This window comes from Corvus hawaiiensis, chromosome 11 (assembly GCF_020740725.1).
Source record: "Corvus hawaiiensis isolate bCorHaw1 chromosome 11, bCorHaw1.pri.cur, whole genome shotgun sequence".
Classification (NCBI taxonomy): Eukaryota; Metazoa; Chordata; class Aves; order Passeriformes; family Corvidae; genus Corvus; species Corvus hawaiiensis.
The window spans coordinates 6,141,859-6,161,813 of record NC_063223.1 but is presented as its reverse complement, the minus strand read 5'-3'; the positions used below and the strand labels follow the sequence as shown (position 1 = coordinate 6,161,813).

The 19,955-nt window shown below is 42.0% G+C and overlaps 1 protein-coding gene across 2 annotated transcripts in view; it reads right to left on the bottom strand.

Annotated features, from left to right (window-relative positions):
* Positions 1-19,955, bottom strand: part of PDZRN3 (PDZ domain containing ring finger 3) — a 131,136-nt gene that overhangs the window by 25,069 nt on the left and 86,112 nt on the right. The window contains exon 1 of one of the 2 annotated variants that reach the window (XM_048316009.1): positions 4,036-4,276. The exons of the other annotated variant lie outside the window; for it this stretch is intronic. Coding sequence (XP_048171966.1) covers positions 4,036-4,104 — 69 coding nt within the window. The 5' untranslated portion in view covers positions 4,105-4,276. Of the gene's footprint in view, positions 1-4,035; positions 4,277-19,955 lie in introns of those variants that run through there. 2 annotated transcript variants of the gene reach the window in all.

Below are 19,955 nucleotides of genomic sequence, written 5' to 3'. Positions count from 1 at the left end.
ACCTCTCATTAGCACAGAATTTGTGTGTGACCTTGGTGCTTATATAACCTTGCCCACAGAGCATCTCAGTCTGGTTTAAAACACAAATCCAACTTGCCCACTATTGTTTTTTACCAACACTGTCACTTTTCTGTGTCTCGGGGATGTGCCAGGCCAGGAGCATGTGAGAGAGGCTTTCACGTTTCTGACACGCTGAAAGATCATGGCAACAACTGTTTGTTTATATATGAACTTTAGTGTTCGTGAGAGGTGCCAGCTCAACAATCACGGAGCAGAATCTTCTGACCTCGGCTCAGCTGAACCAAGGGCAGCGGCAACATGAGCTTGTTTCCTGCCAGCCTGTCCTTACCCTGGAGGGACAGCCTGGAGGAAGGGGCTGGGCTCTGTGCTCACTTATCTCAGGGTTTCTCAGCTGAAAGTGCCAGTTTTGATGGGCTGTTCTTATGGTATCTTCCCACAGCCAGCACCGGGTGAATTCTGTCATCTTAAATCCCAGGGAACAGTTTTGAGCACTGCCCATGCAGGTTAGAGTCATCTGTGGTTTAAAGTTCTATGTTGATATCCTCAGAAGTTCTTCCAGTGGAAGGTGTCCCTACCCATGGCAGTAGGGTTGGAACTACAAGATCTCTTTAAGGTCGCGTCCAACACAAACCACTCTGTGATGCCATAAGGATTCCATAAAACACTGTGTCCCTTTAGGAAAAGATTTCACTGTGTGTTTACCTCCCATACTGTGGGCAACGTGTGCTGAGTGTGAAACAGATGCTGAGAAAGTTCCATAAATTGCAGGCTTAATCTTATTTTACTTCATTTTACAAACTCAAAAGCTCTCTCTCAGATGACTCATTCTTCTGTAAGTTTCCTCCAATGGAGTTTACTTTTTAGTTCCCCAAAAATTTTCATACAAAGGGAAAAGCCCTTATTTCTGTTATTGTTTATGTAGGAGTTGATGACATTGAGAAAAGCACATCGAAAACCTGGGGTAAACCACCCTCCCAATTTCCTGGTTTTCTTTCTTCCCCCTTCTTCCTCCATTTTCACAACTTTTAATCTTCTGAAGATTTTCATCTGACCAGACACCCAAAAACCTAATAGCATGTATCACTTCATTTCATATACTGTATTCAACTGGGAAGTAAACCTCAGGATACACCTAAGATAGAATATGCATCCCACTGCTGCCACGCTCATCACTGGTGACACGGCTCTGCATCAAGGCTCCAAGCTGCCACAGTCCCCTTTGTGTTTGTACCACAAAGCATTGATATGCACAGCTACAACAGACTCTAATGACGAGGTGTCTTAATTTGGTTTTTATTATGTGATTAAAGGTACAATAAGGTAAGTGCTCAACAAGAGAGAAGACCATTGTTCTGCATCATTAAGCTCACAGCAGCCCAAAAAGAAATTGTAGGCAATGTGCCAAAGCCCTTAATGAAGAGGATCTCTTTGAATTATCTATGGATGAGGAAGGGATAAAGCCTGAGCCCTGGTATATTTGATCCTCTTTGTGCTCACTGTTACGAGGACTTACAGAGCCAGCCGTAGCGGACCTTCTGGAACTGTAATTTATTGAAGCATTAATTTCCCAGCCACACTAAAGCTCTTGGCCTAATAGAGAAAGTACAGTTATGTACAATTATTAATTCCTTCAAGTGTTTTCTGAATTCCTACATCTTGGAGTCATGAACTTTTGAAAAATAAGGCTAAGGAGATTTATTTATAACAATGCTCAATATTCCCTAAAACCAAGTTATGCAAATTTTGTCTAACTCGGACTTCTTAAATAGCAATGCCTTCTTATCACATGATATTAGGGTTACATGGATGACACAAAACCACTGTAAGAGACATTTTCTAGTGCTGGCAGATTTTGAAACTTTTACCTTCTATATTCTGTAATTTTAAATGACAGTGATTCTTCATCTCCCTCACCGTTAAATTTTAAGTGATTGCTCTTGTGTGTAGGTTACATGAGGACGTATTTTTATAGCTGTAGTGACATATAATTATCTGGATGTGCTCCATGAGCTATAGGATTCCCTCCCTCTTATCTTGCGAAATAAAGAAATCAAAGTAGACCCCTGTTAAAATAATTTTGCACAGTTATTTATATGCTAGAATAATCAGGGATTACAGTCTTAAATAATTCAGGTTTTACTATGTTAGAAATCCCAGTTTTACAGGATTACATGCACCTCTCACTTCTGTGGAAACTGAGGGTATTCCAACAGTTTCCCAAAAGACCTCCACACTTAATGGGCACTCACATATTGTGGAAGCCAGGCTGCAGCACTCTGCAGGTTGATTTCTAAATCCAAACTCCTGCACCTGCAGCCAGCACTGGATAGTTCAGTCATCTCAGATATCAGCAGGAACTGTTCCCGGGACTGATTTCAGGACATGTGTTTAAAGAATGTTGTCCTGCATCTGTTGGGAGATGTCAGTAAGTTGCAAAGGTTCTCTGCCACCTTCCCTTCATGACAAAAATCGAGCAAGCTTCCTGAGCAATCACAACGTTCATGATCTGGTGCTGCCTCAGTCTGTCCTGATTGTTGCATTCCTGAATGTGACTCACTGATAGTCCCCAAACCCAGACTGCACAAAAACTTGGCAGGACAAGGAAGTTCCCACAGCCACTGCTGTATCTGAGCAGAGCATTCATACAGACCATACCTGGCCCCAGGTGTGCTGCTGCAGGCAAGCCTCTGCAGCTGGTTCTCAGTTCAGAACACTGTCTGAAAAATCTGATTATCTCCCTCTAAAATTCCTCCCCCCATCACATGCACAGCAGCTTAGCAAGTGGAAGTGTGCTGGTATAAATAGAAATGACAGTCAACATGTCTTTCTATTTGCTCCCACAGGGTTTTTTTTATGCTGCAAAACGTCAGCGTCCTTTGGGTGCGCGAGTGAGAATTAGATCACAACTACGTGGTTAAAATTTAATCACTTCCCTACTAGCATAACATACAGACCACATCTTTTATTCACTCTGTTGTCAGTGACATCAGTATCTGGGATCAGCTGCAGGTGGGAAGGCAGCAGGACATGGGATTGCTGCGCAATTCCCTCTGCCGGCAGTACAGAGCAGCGCTGGGAATGTCACCCAGCAATTGTCACTCATCCTAAACCACCTCAGGAATGGCAAGGGGGTAAAAGTACAGCTCGAAGGATCTGGGTAGTGTCTGTCCATTCAGAGTCTTTGTACAGACAACCCACTTCACCTTTTCAGTGTTAACTATGAGTGTATAAGCCTATGAGAGTGTTTCCAAAAAGATCTGCAGGAATACATCCTGAAACACTTGGCTGTCACTTTGCAGGGTTCCATCTCACTGCCTCAGTCTGAATTGTACTGTAGATGTGACAGAGTAGGGAACTTCAGAGGCAGGCAGAAGGAAGAGCAGAAACAGGAAATAAAATCCTTGTAACAGAGGTTGATGTGTTAATACATTCACAGAAAACTCCTCAGAAGGGTCATATAAGTAATTTGGTCTATAAAGATCTGTAGGGCAGTAGTTTTAATCTGCTGTCAAATGTGTTTGTTAGCTGATAGGTTTTGCACCTTGGTGTGTAAAACAACAACAACCAAATACAAACTCCCAGTGACAGGCACTTACAGAGCAGACTGAGCACCAGTGAACGCACTGCACACAAGCAAGTGGCTGTAGGTACTTGTAAACAGGTACAAAACCTTCCTCGTGCATCTTTCCCAACTTGTGTAAGGAGTGTGTGACCAAGTCACGATCCTTGACAAAAAATTTTACCTCGTATACACCGGAGAAATGAACACAGTCTTATTTTGTGATGAAAGTTTTGTGAAAAGTTTGATGTGTAATAGCTACATTTAAATATTTAATGTTCTGCACAAGTGAATGGGAAGCTACAGCCTAAAAACAATCATTATCACACACATTTCAAACAAGGCAAACCCCCGTTCATTTCCAGCTCCTGGTACTCCAGCTTCCCTGCCCTTAACAGTGGTCACAAGCCTGAAAGAGAACATTTGCTTTTAGAGACAAAAATCTAATTCTTTACCTGACAAACTTCATACAGTAACTTGTACTGCTCTTCTGGCTTCTGCAGAGTGCACAAACTGCATCCCATGTTTAAACTCAAGTGGCAGAAAGGATCTTCCTTATTCCCCCGAGCAGCCAGAGCGATGTCTGTGGCCAGCACACATCCAGGTAGGGCTGGGAGCCGCAGGTGAGGCGGCTGGAGCGGGCGCTGGGAGCGCAGCGGGAGCCGCGGAGCTCGGTCCGCCACCAGCACTCAGCGCTCCCTCCCTCTGCCTCTCCGGCGCCCAGGCACGGCTATATACTGCCACTCATGCATATTAATCAGCTCTCATTGACTATTCATAACAGACAGTGATACACAAGCTATAATTGCCAGCTATGACAGCTGAAATTTCTCTAATTAACAGGCAAGTGCTTCAGTAGCAGGCATAATAAAGGACACTAACAATTTTGTAAACCATTTTGTAGCAATTACAAATAAACACGACTGCGTTTTACTACGGTCCCTCAGGATAATTCTTCCCACATTTCAGCAGGCTGGAAGCGGGGTTTAAACGTAAGGCACAATGAAATGAATGCCGTGGTACAGAACTCAGCCACAGTGAAGTTGAATATGCTCAGTAGCATTTATTTCCCTCCTGGACTGTGGTGCTATTTGAGAGCCTCAGTTTTACAGCAGGGGCTGACTGAACTGGGTGTTTAACAAGCACAACAGAGAAAGGCATCTCTGTCCCCAAAAGCCTCCGCAGCCTTAGGATCTGGCTGCAAAGCAAAGAAGATATATGTGAATGTATGTGGATTTAGGGACAAAAAACACCCAACAAAAAAGAGTGTTTTGTATTAATATAGATTAGCTTTAGATTAATATGTATTCCAAGTGAAAAATGGCCATTTATGCTACTGACTCCCATTGTGTATTTGAGTGGTGTAAATGGCAGGTTCACAGATTATCTGTGGTATTAAAAATATAAACTTTATGAGATTATAAAAATATGTACAATAAAATCAGTATGGCATTTATGACTGCTCAGCATTTGAGTGCGTAGATCTGCATTAAACCTGTACCACAGATGTAAAGAATAAGACAGCAGTGAACTTGCCCAATGAGCTAGAAAAGTACTCGTAAGTCATAGGCTTTATGGATATTTTCCAGTCTGTGGAAAGCACTGCCTTGTGTTGGGAGTGTGGATTGACCGTAATTTTCCCAGTTGTTTAAGCATTCAGAAGGGGGTGCATTTTTATAACCTCACTGCAATTCATTCTGCCATAAGATGAGAGAGCAGCCAGGAGTGAGAGCAAGGGTGCCATTCCCACAGGCAGTGCATGGAGAACCTGGATGGATCCTGTGCCCTTGATATCTAACTGGTTTTGACTATTTGCTCAGCGAGTTTCTGTGGGTCACAATGGAAATGTTGTGCAAGGACCATCTTTTCTGTCCAAACTCTATACACAGGTGTTTGCTGAGGTTATATTGTAGGATACTCAGCTCTTGCCATAATGGTACTGACTCATAGTTTGCATTAAAATATTCAGTTACTGCAATGCAGATCATGCTTTAGTACAACTTTAGTAAATAGAGACTGACAAGAAGGGTTCCCTTGACTTTGAGGCTTAATTTTGGTAGCAAAATTTGCTTGCCTACAGAAAGAAACAAAGAAGAGAAAGAAAGGGGGCCTCGTTTCAGCGGTGTCCAGTGACAGGACAAGGGACAATTTGGCACAAATTGAAACACAGGAAGTTCTATCTGAATATAAGAAAAAAACTTCTTTATTGCGAGGGTGGCAGAGCCCTGGAACAGCTGGCCAGAGACATTGTGGAGTCTCCTTCTCTGGGATTATTCAAAACCCACCTGGACATCACCCTGTGCAACCTGGTCCAGATGACCATGCCGTGGCAGAGGGGTTGGACTGGATGATCTCCAGAGGTCCCTTCCAACCCCACCTGTGACTGAAACCCCTGCCAAACACCCAAAAGCAAGTAGGAACTTTATCCCTGAGTTGTGACTGGCTGTTCCCCTGTTGAGAGAACTGCTGCCATGGTGGCAGAAGCTGCAAGGTTGGAGCAAGGCAGAGGAAGCCTGGATGTTACTGCTGCCCTCAAGGAATGTTTCAGGCTATCCCTGGTCAGATATGCCACTCACATACTAAGGCTTTTCCAAAGCTGGTTGACAGCCAGTGATTGTGGATCCTGAACAACTGGAAAATTCTTGGATGAGGGGACTAGTACTCCCTAAAAGCAGAAAAAGATGATGATGATAAATGAATTAAATAAAGAAAACCCCTCAGACTCCATGGAAATTGTAAAAAAGTTTATGGCTTTGATTAGATAATTTTTTGGTTATGTAATTTGATTAAGCAACTTAAGGTAAAGCTTCCAGAAATGTTGCCCGTGATTTTGGTTTTCTTTTGAAATGCAATTTAGTTTCTCCCCAAATACTAGATGCTATTTAAATAAATGTTAGTGTTCTGTTCAGGTGGCTGAGGTCAGTCAGGATTTTTTTTTTTTTTTTTTTTTTTAGGAATAGCATGCAGCTGGATCTGCTTAGAAATAAACCAGAACCATGGGGGATATTTAATTTCTAGTTTCAAAGTTTCAACGGAAGCACACCTATTCGTTATTTCCCTATAGCAACGTGATAGACTACAGGAGATAATGTTTCATCTGATACAGAGAGATAATCCCTAAGTCAGGCCAGCAGAGTAAGCCCAGCAGAAGACTCATTTTGATGTGTGAGTGGAGGGTCCCATAAATGTGATGTTTGGGATTCTTCAGCTGACACAGCCCCAGCAGCAAGGACTTCAGCCTGGTAAACGAGCTGCTCCTGGAGCCAGGCCAGTGCCCATTGCACTGGAGATGTTTCCATTATTGAAATATAACTTGCATCTCCCTGTTCATCTCACAGGCAAAAATGGTAGCACTGCCTCGGTCAACATAGACTAGTTTTTACTGCACTTTGCCAAACTTTAAACATTTGGGCTGTAAACCGGCGTTCTGGGCATTGTCCAGTGTTGATTTCTGCCTTTAATGGTACACTTGAGCTGAAGTTTCAGTTATTTCCAGGAGTAATATTACAGGAAGAAAAAGTTTGCCTGTGTTCTGAAATTCGGGATGCTTTCTTTGAGAGGGTTTTAGTATCAACGTAATTTGAAACAAGAATTTGAAGTTTGGCACAGGGATGGTTTGCGTTGTCCTTGTGAAATCTGCTAAATCTGGTCAGCTCCTAAGCTGTTGCAATTTGTGTGTTCTCAGCACAAAGTTGGTACAGGCTTCCAATTTAATTCCTGTGAGACTTTAAACGAGTTCGGTGAGTGATGCCAGAAGGTCTGAGGAGGCTCCGTTTCCTAATGGCTCTTTGTGAGTGGGAGGATGGATATCAGGAACAAAGGGATGCTCTCTGTGCTCCTCACTGCTGGACCCATTGAGGCAGGGAGAGCCACACGAGCTGCTGGGATGGGCTGGATGTCAATGGTGTGACTACACTTGTTTTATAACACATTAACCAAGGAAGCCTGGTGCCTTACAGGAACCCTCGTCACCACCTGCTGTACCTGGGGCAGGTAAATCGGCTTCCCTTGGAGTGTCCACATCAGGCAGCTCGTTATGGGCGCTGTCATCGGCGCTAACAATGTGTCATGTGTGGTCTCGCCAGGGCCACAGATAATGAGCTTAACCAAATGTACGGCAGTGGAGGGTTCATATCACGTGTAATGGGAATGTTAAGACTGGTCCCAGCTGAATCTGAGCAATCCAGGCTGAATGGGAAGTCAGCGAGCCAGCTGACTGGGAACAATAGGAAATAGCCTTTGAATACACAAGGTGCCAGCAAGAGCTTTCATTAGCATTTATCTAGATTACTCACTCCCTGACTGCCTGCGCGTGACCACGGCTGCAAAATCCCCTTCTCCACAAAACCTGGCTCCGACTATCAGACATTTGCTTTTGTGTCCAAAAGCTAATTCCCAGGAAACAGAGGAAGGTGGGAAGCAGCCAGACTGCATGGGCCACCACAAAGGGGAGGGTGCTGCTCTCATCCCCGGGAAGCTGGAGGTCCTGGAGACAAGGAGGGAATGCTGCCACAGACCACGGGCTGGTTTTGCTTTTGTATGTGTCTTAGCTTCAATTTGCAATCTCTCATCTTGCAGCTACAAACCTAATACAAAATTTGCTGTTTAAATGTTTGATTTATCCTCTGATTAAGCCTGCCAGGTGCTGGCAGGTAGGGGGAATCCACAGGAGACTGATGCACTTCAGGTGTCCTGCCCGTCTGCACAGGATGGTGAATCAGAATAAAGAGGGAAATGAAGCACTCATGAGGGACCTGCACCCTGGAGGGGATCATTATTAGAGAACTCAAAGGCTAAAAAGCACTCTCTGCCAGCTTTTCAAGGGTAGGGACTGGCACTGCCAAGGGTTGGCTCTTGGACAGCAGTTCCCACCAGCAAGAATAAACTCGTGTCCTTTGTGCGAGGAGCAGATGGCACACAGCTCCTGCACAGAGCTGGCCACACACCAAACCCAGCTCGGGGCTGGGAGTTCCTAATGCTGGAGTGGCTGCCTGCGATATCAGTGATGGCTTGGCATTGTTTATTTAGTTTCTTTAAATGCAAGTTGGCTTTCCTACTATGCAGTAACTATTTAACATTATATTTCTGTACATATACTTAGCAAGTTCTGTTTAAAAAAGTGATTCCTATTTAAGCAGTGTGATTAGGGAAGCATTTGCTTAATGTATCAATACTTTAATTACTTTTCTTGTTTTTACAAATATTTAAGACTTGTGAGAAACAAAAGCTAGGGAAAAGAACAGCTGTGACTTTATAAATAATTCTTGCTTTGGTGTGTTAAATAAACAGAAGTCATGGAACTGTACAGATTACGGTTACCCACAGTGGTGTGACAGAGAACTGTGTTGCACAACCATACTTTAAAGTTAAGTATCTGGGATTTTTCAAAGCGTGCAAAGGTGCTTTTTAATTATAACCATTGGGTTACCTTTATTAAAGCTCGAGTGCCTCTGCTGGGAATGTGTTCAGACTGAGTTCTGTTTCCCTGTGTTTATTTGAAAATGTTCAATAATACAACCCACTGATAGCTGTGAAGTGTTGGGTTCTTAATAATACATGTAATTAGTGTGGATCTAATTTAAAAATACCCTTCTGAAAAGTTCTTTGTTGAATATGTGAAAGCAAACCAGGATTTTTTATGGCATCGTGCAGGCACAATAATTAAATACATACTCTAAATATAACAGCAAAAAGATCTCAATCCTGGTGGGGTTTTTTTGCATGTGGGCATAGCAATCTGCCTATGCATTGGAAGCTTCAAGACTGAGCCAAAATATTTAAACTAAAACATACCACAAGAGAGGATGTGAAAGCAAATGTAAAACTTTGGCTTTATTCCCATCAGTTAATGCTGAAGTCTTGAGATCCTTATTTGCTCCACTTAGCATCTCTGAAAGAGTTCCAATCCTCAGAAGTAACTTAAATGAAATGATACTTACTGTTAAACTGCTGAAGGAACTGTTCTGTCCTTGAGGCTCTCTAACAGTTCAGTATCTCTGTAATTTATGCCATTCGAGAAAGGCAGTGATGTTCAGGAGCATCACAGCACCATCCCTGTAAGCACTGCAGGGCCAGCAGATATAACATTGTTGTGTTAATTCAGTCTCTCATGAAGCAGAACGATGAGGTCGGAATAGGGTAAATAACTGTTTAATATGCCACTGAGACCTTGTGACAGGGAGAACCAGGAGAGCTGACCTATGGACCAAGAAACTCCTCCCTCCCTGGGCTGCCTCTCTGGGCATTGACTGCGGCAGTGCCAAGAGGTCTTGGTCAAAGCTGAAGACAAAAGGTGATCCCTGAGCCTGAGGATGTACAAGCTGCATTTCCAGTGATGACACAGTGATGGAAGTGGGTGAAACAGGGTTTGAGCTGCTGAGGCCAGAGAATGAACTAATCAAAAAGGAGTGCTCTTTCACCTAAGCATAAGCAGCTCCAAAATCACCATCTGCCAGCTGCGACACTTCCAGCCTAGCAATGCCCAACTGAGGGAAGGACCTGGAGGCAGATCACACTCCCTGTCCTGTAGCTCAAATCCCTCGTCCCTTTTCCATTCATGACACAATGGAAACAGCCACTGCGAACCACAAGACCAAAAGTACGGAAGGCTGGCAAGGAAATGAGACAATCTCATTATAGGCTGGATTTGTGTTCTAAAAGCTTCTTCCATGTTAGCTGAAACCTCAGCTTCCTCACAAAAAAGCATCTTTGATTTCCTGGTTTTGATGCTGCAACAGCCAAACTAATCTCTGTAATTTTTTTACAGGTTATTTAACTGGACAGCTTCTATTTAAGAAGAATGACAAATTCAAGCTTGCACAAATTGTCAGTTTTTACATGGTGAAAGTGCTGTGCTTATCGTTAGCAGTTACAAGAATACACAATAGCAAATTAGGAAGATTTAAAGGAAGAAAGTGGATAATGGAAGTAGAGGAGTGTGGAGTCAAATGTTACTTCTACACTTGTCTTTATAAGGTTCACATGCTCTCAAATCTGAAATTACTTACAGAGCATCAATCCCCATTTTGATTTTGCTGTGAAATATCACTTTAGAGAGACAGTATTGGTAACCACGGGCTGCTCTGAGTGATGGTTATTTCAAAATAAGAACGTTTTCTGTAAAAGTGATAATACACTTTTAATAATCTCAGAGAATGCCAAATGATTCGGTGGACTTGAATGCTGCATAAAAACTATTGACATAGTATTTCATCTTGAAAACTGATAGACATGTGCCCCAAAAGCTAATAAAGTTCATTCTAATACAAACAAGCAAGTAAAATAGTATATCATAGCCTGTGATAGCTTTGGCTCCTGATCATATAACTGTAGCCCAGGGACAAAGAAAATTGAAGTGATTTAGAAAGGTACCCAGTAGGATATATCTGATATTTGGCAGTTTGCTGAAGCAAAACAGCAATGTCAGAGAGATACAAAGGTGTAAAATCCATTTGACTGTGTCCAAGTGCTTCTACTCTCTGACCTTAATGTCTCCAGATGAACTCCCCTTAGGGTCAGCTGAATAACGCTTAATAACTGATGGCCAGAAACTGCCAAGGCCTGCTAAGGATCACAGTCTTCACGTCTGTGTTTTAGCTACTGTATTCATATTAAGAATTTTACGCCACTTCTATTTGAAAAGATGTTAACTTTCATTTCTCAGTTTTTACTGCTCCACACTTAATATGAAACAGAACAAAACAGGAATGCCATCTATGGTTCACTAGGTTTTATATTAACCACCCGATAAAAGGAATATGTGGGAATATGAAGTATTAATGGTAAATGGCAGCCAGAATGAAAGGATTTGCTTATCTGTTTGCCTTTGTTTTCATTTCTAGGTTCAGGTGGACAATGAGGAGTTTGATTGCTAATTCTCAGCTAGAGCTCCTATGCAGGCAAGACCCAGGAGACGAGCAGACCTTCAATGAGAAAGGATTCGAGTCTTTTAGGAACAAAGGAAATGTAAGTGCTCATTTCTGTCTTTGAAGTTGGGGAAGACGAGTTTTCACTGAAGGAGATTGGCATTAGCTCCAGAGCTGGTGTGTGTGATTAATTCCACTGTGGGCTCTCAGAGGGGACAGCAGTGGCTCTGCTGGGGGCGGGAGGCAGCAGCAGAGTCTGTGCTGCAGCAGAAGTACAGTAAAATAGATCAGGTGTATGGGGTAAGAGGAGAGGAACAGAGGGAAATGGGGACTCTGGCTGGCTGCAACCCCAGAGCCAGGCTGTGTCTGTGCTGGGAATTCACTGGTGCTCTCCCAGCACCACCAATCTCGAAACTATGGGAGGATACAGAGGGTGATTCAAGTCCTACCCAGTGCAGATTTCCATTGTTTAGCTCATGAAACACACCAACAATACAGCATCACCTTTGCTTCCCATTTCTCCTCCTTGCAATGTAATCTCACCAGCCCATGGAATTGCAGCGATGCTGGTTCATGTCTCATTTCATTGTAAAATCAATCCTATTGCAAAAACATTGTTTGGATAAAAGACACTCTAAGTATTAATGCCTTCTCTGACACAAGAAGGACACTTTCTATGCCTAACTTGGCTCATCTTGAACAAGGAATTCTGGTTCAATGAGGAAAGTCATAGAAGCATTTAGGCTGGAAAAGACCTCTGAGATCATCAAGTCCAAGGATTAATCCCCACTGGAGGGCACATAACTCCTAACTTTGCTCCTTCTCCAGGTCACATCACCTGGCTTTACCTTCAGTGGCAATGGAAGTGATTTCCACCTGTTATTAGCACTGTATTTCTGGGCAGCTCTGTGAGTCAATAGGAGGTGACATGTTTACCTTAATAAAAGAAATAAATTACCCACGCAGGCTCTTGTATTGGCCAACTGCATGGAGTTATCCCTCAGCTGTACTTCCTCTGCCATTTCTCCCCTCAAAATACACATTCTGATTAGTATTGATCAGGCAGTATTGAAATGGATACACAAATATAAACATTTGATAAAATAAATGGCAAAATACACAGGGAATCATAACCAGAAATGGTCATTCCTATTGGAAGACCCATTAATCTTGTCATTTCCAGTGAAGCCTCAGAGCTGCTGGTTTTCCCTAATCCAGAAACTGCATTACAGTTTTCCTGCAGACTGATGTTTCTTTGCATTTCTCTGCAGAAATAGACCAATGTCCTTGGTAAGAGTTTTACAGACAGAATGGAAGTAAGAATGCAAATATTAATTGATGAGATTATCTACTAAGAGACAAAATAAGTGGCTGTGTTTCTTTCAAAGTTGTATTAAGCATCCAGAATCTTCATCCTGGTGGATGACTGCAGCATAACAGTGGGATGCAGAACTTGAAAGTTTGTGTGATTTACGGTGTGACTGTATTTATTTTAAATATTTTTGTTTTGCATTGTGGTTTGACTGTTTTGAGGTATCAGGTGTAGATGGGAAATAAGATTTCAATGACATTTCTTATCCCCTGCCTATCCTTGTTCTCCTCAAACGAGAGGGTTCTGCAGAGTGCTGTGCTGTCTTTTCAAATTATTCCTGTCTGTCCTGACCATGGTGATGACAGAAAACTCTGTTCAGGATGGGAATGCACTGGATTGCACATACATGTCTAGAGGCACAATCACTTCATGGCTGCGGGGAAGAGACTCTGGATTTCTGAGAAATATACCTATGAAAGCATTAATTAAGTCACAGATGAAGCCCAGATGATAGGGCTGCCTACTTAAAACACTACATTGGTTGCCAGTATGATGATCAACACAATTTTCTGTGCTGCTTATTTGTTTTTCTGTTCCTTGGCTGTAGTTAGAAGGTTATAAACTGCCAGGCATGTATTCCTAAGTCTTTGAAGTTCAAGTTGCTCTCTGCTTTCTTTGAGTTTCATGTTCTTAGCGGAGGAGAGAAATCACAATAATTACAGCTTAAAATGGTCTCATTTCATGGTGGGGCTAACAAGTGAAACTACAAGTAATGATGTAATCTAACATGTCAAAAAGGAAAATGAAAAGAGGAGACAGAAGGCAGGACGGAGCCAAGGGATGCGATGTGCCATGTCATCTTCTAATTAACTAACTGATCCTTTAAACTGTCAAAATCAGCCAGGAACTCCATGGCCCAGTGTCTTATTAATATTCATCCTGGGCCACGAGAAGCTCTGATTCCAGTCCCAGTGGTTATAGTTAAACATTAACAAAAAAAGCCTGGCTACCCAGGGCTGCAGGAGCCTCACAATGATAGGGAAATGAAGGCAGGCCACCCTGCTCCCCACGCCTCTGCTGGGGCAACCCTCCCAGGATGCATATTGATTTCTGGATTATTATAGGGGTTGTATATTGAAAAAAAAAAAAACCAAACCAAAACAATTTTTTTTCCTGTTGCTACGAGCTGCCACATTGTTAATCACATTAAGCTCCATGTTGTCAAAGGAAAGAAAGATGCATGGAATGTTTTGCAATATAAGCCCATTTTTAATTTTGCCTACACCAATGGAATACACAGTTAATAAACCTGGTTGTTTGGAGGAATGGGGGAATTCATTTTGCCATGTAGGATGCAATTCAGGATTGTTTTTGTAGAAATCTGGGGCCCGCAAGAAAAATAATCTTCCATAATCTTCCTATAATGCAATTATTCTCTTACATTTCAGCCTGCCAGTCTCTTCCTACTCCCACTAAGCAGTTTCCTGAACCTTGAAGTCTAAGGGAGCAGCTGACATTTGGTTTCTCCATTCATTTTCTGTTTAATTCTTCATGGCAGGACAACGCTTTAAAAAAAACAATACAAATCCTCTCTGCTCTGAATTACATGGACTATTTTGGGGCCCAGTCTGTCATAGACAGGGATGTGCCTGTGTGCAGGAGAAGATGGGGATGAGGAGGTAATTCAGCACCTCCTGAAGTCAAAAGGAGTTTTGACATCAGCCTTGTACAAGTAATTTCAAGCCCTGACTATTTTGAGGGCAGTTAATCCCGTTTTATACTTGCCATTTCTAGCTGTGCATGGCATAGTAGAAAGCAATATATTATGTAGCCCTTTATAGCAGCATGATCAGTAAAGGAGTAGCTGAGCCATAAATCACATGCTGTACCTCTCAATGAAAAATAATTAAATTGTTGGAATCTCATTAGTTGATATCCTTTATTTAATTGGTACATGAAAGGAAAAATATCTTGGTTTACCCCCTATTTCTTCTGTTCTTTTCCCTGCCCTTGCCAGTTTCCTCTAAAACAACTTCTTGCAGTTTGACACAGCACTCAGAGAAAATAAAGGCCATATTTCCCATATCAGCCACCCACTTGCAGAGCCTGTGTGGGTCCCTGTTCCCGGGGAATCAGCCAGGTGAGGAGTGGCATTCCCTGCGAATTGCCCTCCTGATGCTGTGGGCTGGCACAGCCCTCCTGCATCTCACCAGGACCATCCCAGCAGACGGACTTTGGGTTCTTATCTCAAAGCCCGCTCAGTCCTAGGTCACAGCAGCCCAGTTTTTGGTAGCTAAGTAACTTTCCCTGGTTTTCCATCGGCTGTGGAGCCTGGCTGTGCCCCTGGAGCAATGTCAGAGTATTCTGGGACAGCCCTCAGACCTGGTGCTGTGGAGCTCCTGTTCTCTTCCCTGGCCATCAACACACAAACCCCAGGGTAAGATCTGCATCAAAACATCCATGCTGTTCCTACGGAGAGCTGGGATTTGTCTGGGAGCCACTCAGTGCTTTCTCATTTCCCCCCCCCCCCCCCCCAAATTTATCTTCAAGCAAAGCTATCAACCCAAATATTTAACATCACATAGTTAACTCTCTTGTTTAAGCTCTATTATGGATGAAAAGCAGGCTCCATTATAGAAAAAAATAAAATTAAATACTCTAAAGTGTCTATCAGCCGGGTTAACATCAGGCACCAAACTGCCAGACCACAAATCTTGAATATGTTGACACTAAATGTCTACGAGGAGCATATGTTATGGATCAAAGAACACACTGATTAATCCAGCAGAGACAAAAGTCTGTCACTTCGGTCATGGTGCCATGATACCACAGAAGACAGGACTAAGGAAGCACATGAATAGAAAACAAATGCCAAAGAAAGAAAGAAAAGATAGAAAAGGAGGTTACAATCTAAAATGACAGTTCTATTAGGTCAATGCTTTCACCCCACAGATGCAGTTTCTTAATGCATTTCCTGTTTTTACAAAAAATAAAGTTCTCAAGATTTTGGGGGATATGAATTTATATCTATTTCCCACCTATCATTTTATTGATATTATTTATATTAATTCAAGCAGTTCATGATTTTTCTTGTGAAAGTTGTCTGCATGTACATTGGTACATCATGAGGGAACAGGAACCTGGAATCACAGCAGTGCATTCTGAGCTAGACTGTTTTTCTCCAGTACTTTGTTGGTTTATTTTGCATTTCTGCCAAGCAGTTTAGCAGAGCAGTGTCCTGTTCATGTGTAGTTTTGCTTCAATCTTTCAAATGAGGTGTTAAAAGTGTGAAGGTGTTTCAAGTACTTAAAATGTACTTGAAAGCAGAGGAAAACTTCTTCTTTTTTAGTATTTTCAAGTATTTTTCCATTCAGTATCACAGGCATGAGCACATCCCTGTATCTGGTATGTCTTCCTTAAAGAATGCTTCAGAAAACCTTTCCCATAACTTACAAAGGAACACTTATTTCAAACATTTCCTATTTAGTTTCAGTGTTTGTTTGAAAGTGTTTCAAACATTTGCTTTCTCTGCATTCATATTTTCTTCCTCACTGTAGCATTTAGTTTTTAATTAGAAAGGGGGAAAAAACAACTTAGGAAAATGAGACTTTCCTAAATTCAAGCTTTAATACTGAGAATATTTCTTGTGCAGGAGGTAGCAAAGCCAACAGTCTGTGGGGATCCTCTGCTTGAAAACTGGGGGCTCTGTACACAGATTACATCCAGGGGGATGTGATTTTTTGGAGAGAATGAGATTCCCAGCACTGTTTTTAGCTTCCAGAAGAGTCTGTGGTTGAGCTCTGCTGCAGGGCTCCCAGTCCTGGTGTCACTCAATGGTGCTTTAATGTGTCCCCTACATTTTGACAAGGCGGTCACCTTCATCACCATAATATCCTGTCCATGCATGTGCAGTTGGCTAAATTAATGTATAATGCATGAACTAGGTTTCTCTAAAGTAGTCTGTGAGGGGGTATATTAACTATACATGTTTTGTCAATTTTCCATCTCATTTGGTTAAAGATAAGTTATCAGCAATCTCAGACGAGAGATATTTGTGTGTGAGCGGCTGTGCATATTTTATGTAGGCAGTAGCTGTTTATACCATGGTACCTAGCAAGCATGTTGGGGAGTACATGCATGCTGAATTTTACCTGATTTTATTGCAAGGTGATGCCACGGCTTTTCTGCAGGAATAACCACTGCTGTTTCCAGGAGATTCCTTTAACAAGCCACTGCTCAGCTGTATTTGTCCTCAGCTTGTTTTTCTGCATAATTTAAAAGACAGCTGTCACAGCTACCTGCTGTCCTGCCTGAAACCTGGACAGTGTTAAATAAACCTGACATTTGTACAGTGCTAAAGAAACCCCACTCTGGGCCCAGCCCTCTCTGTGAGTCTCCCTGATCCCATTCCCAGCAGCCAGGCTGGGGACACATGGAAAAACAACAGCGACAACTCATCACATCATGTTACGCTGCCAGAATGAGCAGGCCTTTCCTCAGAGAAAGAGTTAAAGTTAATTGCATGGTAAAGACCATGAGATCAGAATCCTGGGACTCAGGAACTGATTTATACACTGCAAATGTGTATATCCTTTGCAGAAAAGGCCATTTCCTGTTTAAAAATGTAAAAATACTTGATTAAACTCTGCGGTTCCCAAACCAAACACATTACACTCTTTAGTCCATTAAAACTCTGCGAGCCCGTTACTTATCGTGCTGTGATGGATTGATTGTATTTAATCTCTCCTCCTTCTGAAGTTGTTTTCATTTCCTGCAGCCCTGTGCCCTCCCAGCACCAACACACCAGCAGTGCATTCACTGGCCGCCAACAGAGCTGATTATAAAAATCTATTGTCACTTGGACAATGTTTATATGAAAACAGCTACATTTTATGAGTCATTATTATTATTGTTATTATTGTCACAAACCCAGGTGGAAGCTGGAGTGGGATGGCAATAAGGACACCTGAGCAAGCACCACTGAAAATTCTTATCTTCTACCATTAAATTAAGTCAGTGTCAGAAGGTCTGATACATTCAAATGATGCTGCACCATATTACTCTATGAAAAGCACTTTTTGGCTGAAGCTAAACACAGAGTAAACATGTTTCTTAAAGGGGGAAAAAAAGTGGGTCTTGACCTTTACTATAATTGTCCAATAATAGTTTGCTATTTACCAAGAAACAAAAGTAAACACTATTAGTAGACCAACCTTCCCTTCTGTATTAGAAATACACAGGGGCGATGGTGCCGCCAGACCTTTTCTTTCTCACACCTACTCACGGACTTTTTGTACAGCTCAGACTCTCTTAGAAGTGTTAATCAGGCTGGTTCAAGGAATTTACGAAATAGAAACTCTCACCAAGTTGGAGCACAGTGCAAAGCCCTGGTGTACAATATTAGTGTCATAGATAATTAATTTCCTTAAAGATCAAGTTCAGGAATCTTTTTCTGTGGAGTTTCTGAATCATTGCTCACTTCATGGTTTAGGGCTCTGTTTGTCCTGAGACTGGTGAACACACACAAGCTTCTTAAAGCTGTTTTCCAAGTCTGTGCCTCTAAATGATTGCCTTTCTCTCTGCCACTCACACATTTAAAAATACAAAGTGTAACAGCAAAAAAGATGCTAAACTTGCACGATTTGTCAGTTCATCTCATCTCAAAAGAATGGAATAATTTTTCAAAACCAGTGTGTGTTCCTGAAAAGGCATAATACGGATCAATTCTACTATAGACTATTTTATATTGAGGAGGGAAATTGTCTGTCTGGTGTTTGTTTTCACTCAAAGAGTTCTTCTTAAGCAGTGCCCACCCCAATTTTCCTCATACCCCCTTGTGTATGAATTTTATTGTGAACTTTCTCTAACAAATTTGGGGGAAATGATGATAGAGAGTTACAAACTTCATCATTCACAGAACATTAAATTTGGTGCTTTTTCCTTTCTCATGAGCACAGAGCTCTAGCTAAAACTCAGGATTTGCATTAGCGCTTTTTCAGTTCAATGTGGTGATCAGGAGGCAGAACTAATGGAAGGCTTCTGAGTTATCCTGTGCAATCTGACTATGTGGTTCAGACATCAAGAACAATAGTAAAGAAGAAGGGGAGAATTACTGTCCTTCCAACAAACAGATGGATTCTGAGTGGTGGGAGGCAAGAATTGCTGTTATAAAATACAATGCAGCCAGAAATTTCTAAAAAGTGTCATGTTGGGATTTTTAAACACCTAACATCGATTTAATTCAAAAGGATGCCCCAGTGGAAACCGGACTATTTTATCTGTTAACATATCTCCAGGAATCTAAAAAGCTTTGACTCATCAGTCAGGTATAGTTAATGTTACACTTTTCAGTTCTTCAGTAAGTCATTTTTCAGATCAGTCTGACTGAGTGGCTTTTAAAACTGACCATTTGTTGGAGAAAGTGTATCAACAGGAAGAAATGGTGTGCATTTTTTCCTGCTGCTGCGGACGTAGCCTTTTGGTTGCTCTGGTAATTACTTGGATCAGACTACAGGACCTGTGTGATTAGCCTGCAAACTTTGCTCTGACCTGGAAGAAAAAAGATTAACCTTTTTAATCTTTCCAACTGTCACAGCACACCCTGGCATTGTGCTCTTGGTCAGCAGAGTAATTTCTTCAGTTGCATGTTTGGGGTTAAAGTCTTGCTCTTGAGTTGCAATATGTGACTAGGGTTTAAGTAACTGTTTTGTGTGATTAAGAGTAATTCTGAGCAATTAAAGAAAACAGTTCATTTGTGGCAGGTGGCAGAAAGCTAAAGAAGATAATTACTCTTTTTAGCCATCTGTGTTAAGTGCCATTAGCAGAATTGAACTGGGATTCACCACTTTGAAATTTGAGGCAAAGTTCCTTTCCCTTAACTACACAATACAATATTGTCTGAAGTCTAATTACAAGAAAAGAGTAATTTCACCCTCCTTGCCATGAGGTGCCTATTTGTTAATTTTGTTAAAAATGTTGGCACTCCAAGATATGATAAATTGGACAACTGCTTGTACTAAATGTCTCTGCATTACGTGTTGGCTGTGAAAAGCTGTTCAGCTTTGAGTCAGTTTATCCTGAAAAGCCCTGATCTGCAGCCGTGAACTTCTGCTGAAAAGAAGAAACATTTCCCCCCTTCTGTCAGGTGTCCCAGCTCTGAAATACCCCACTGCCCTCCCCAGCTCTGCTGAGGATCTGA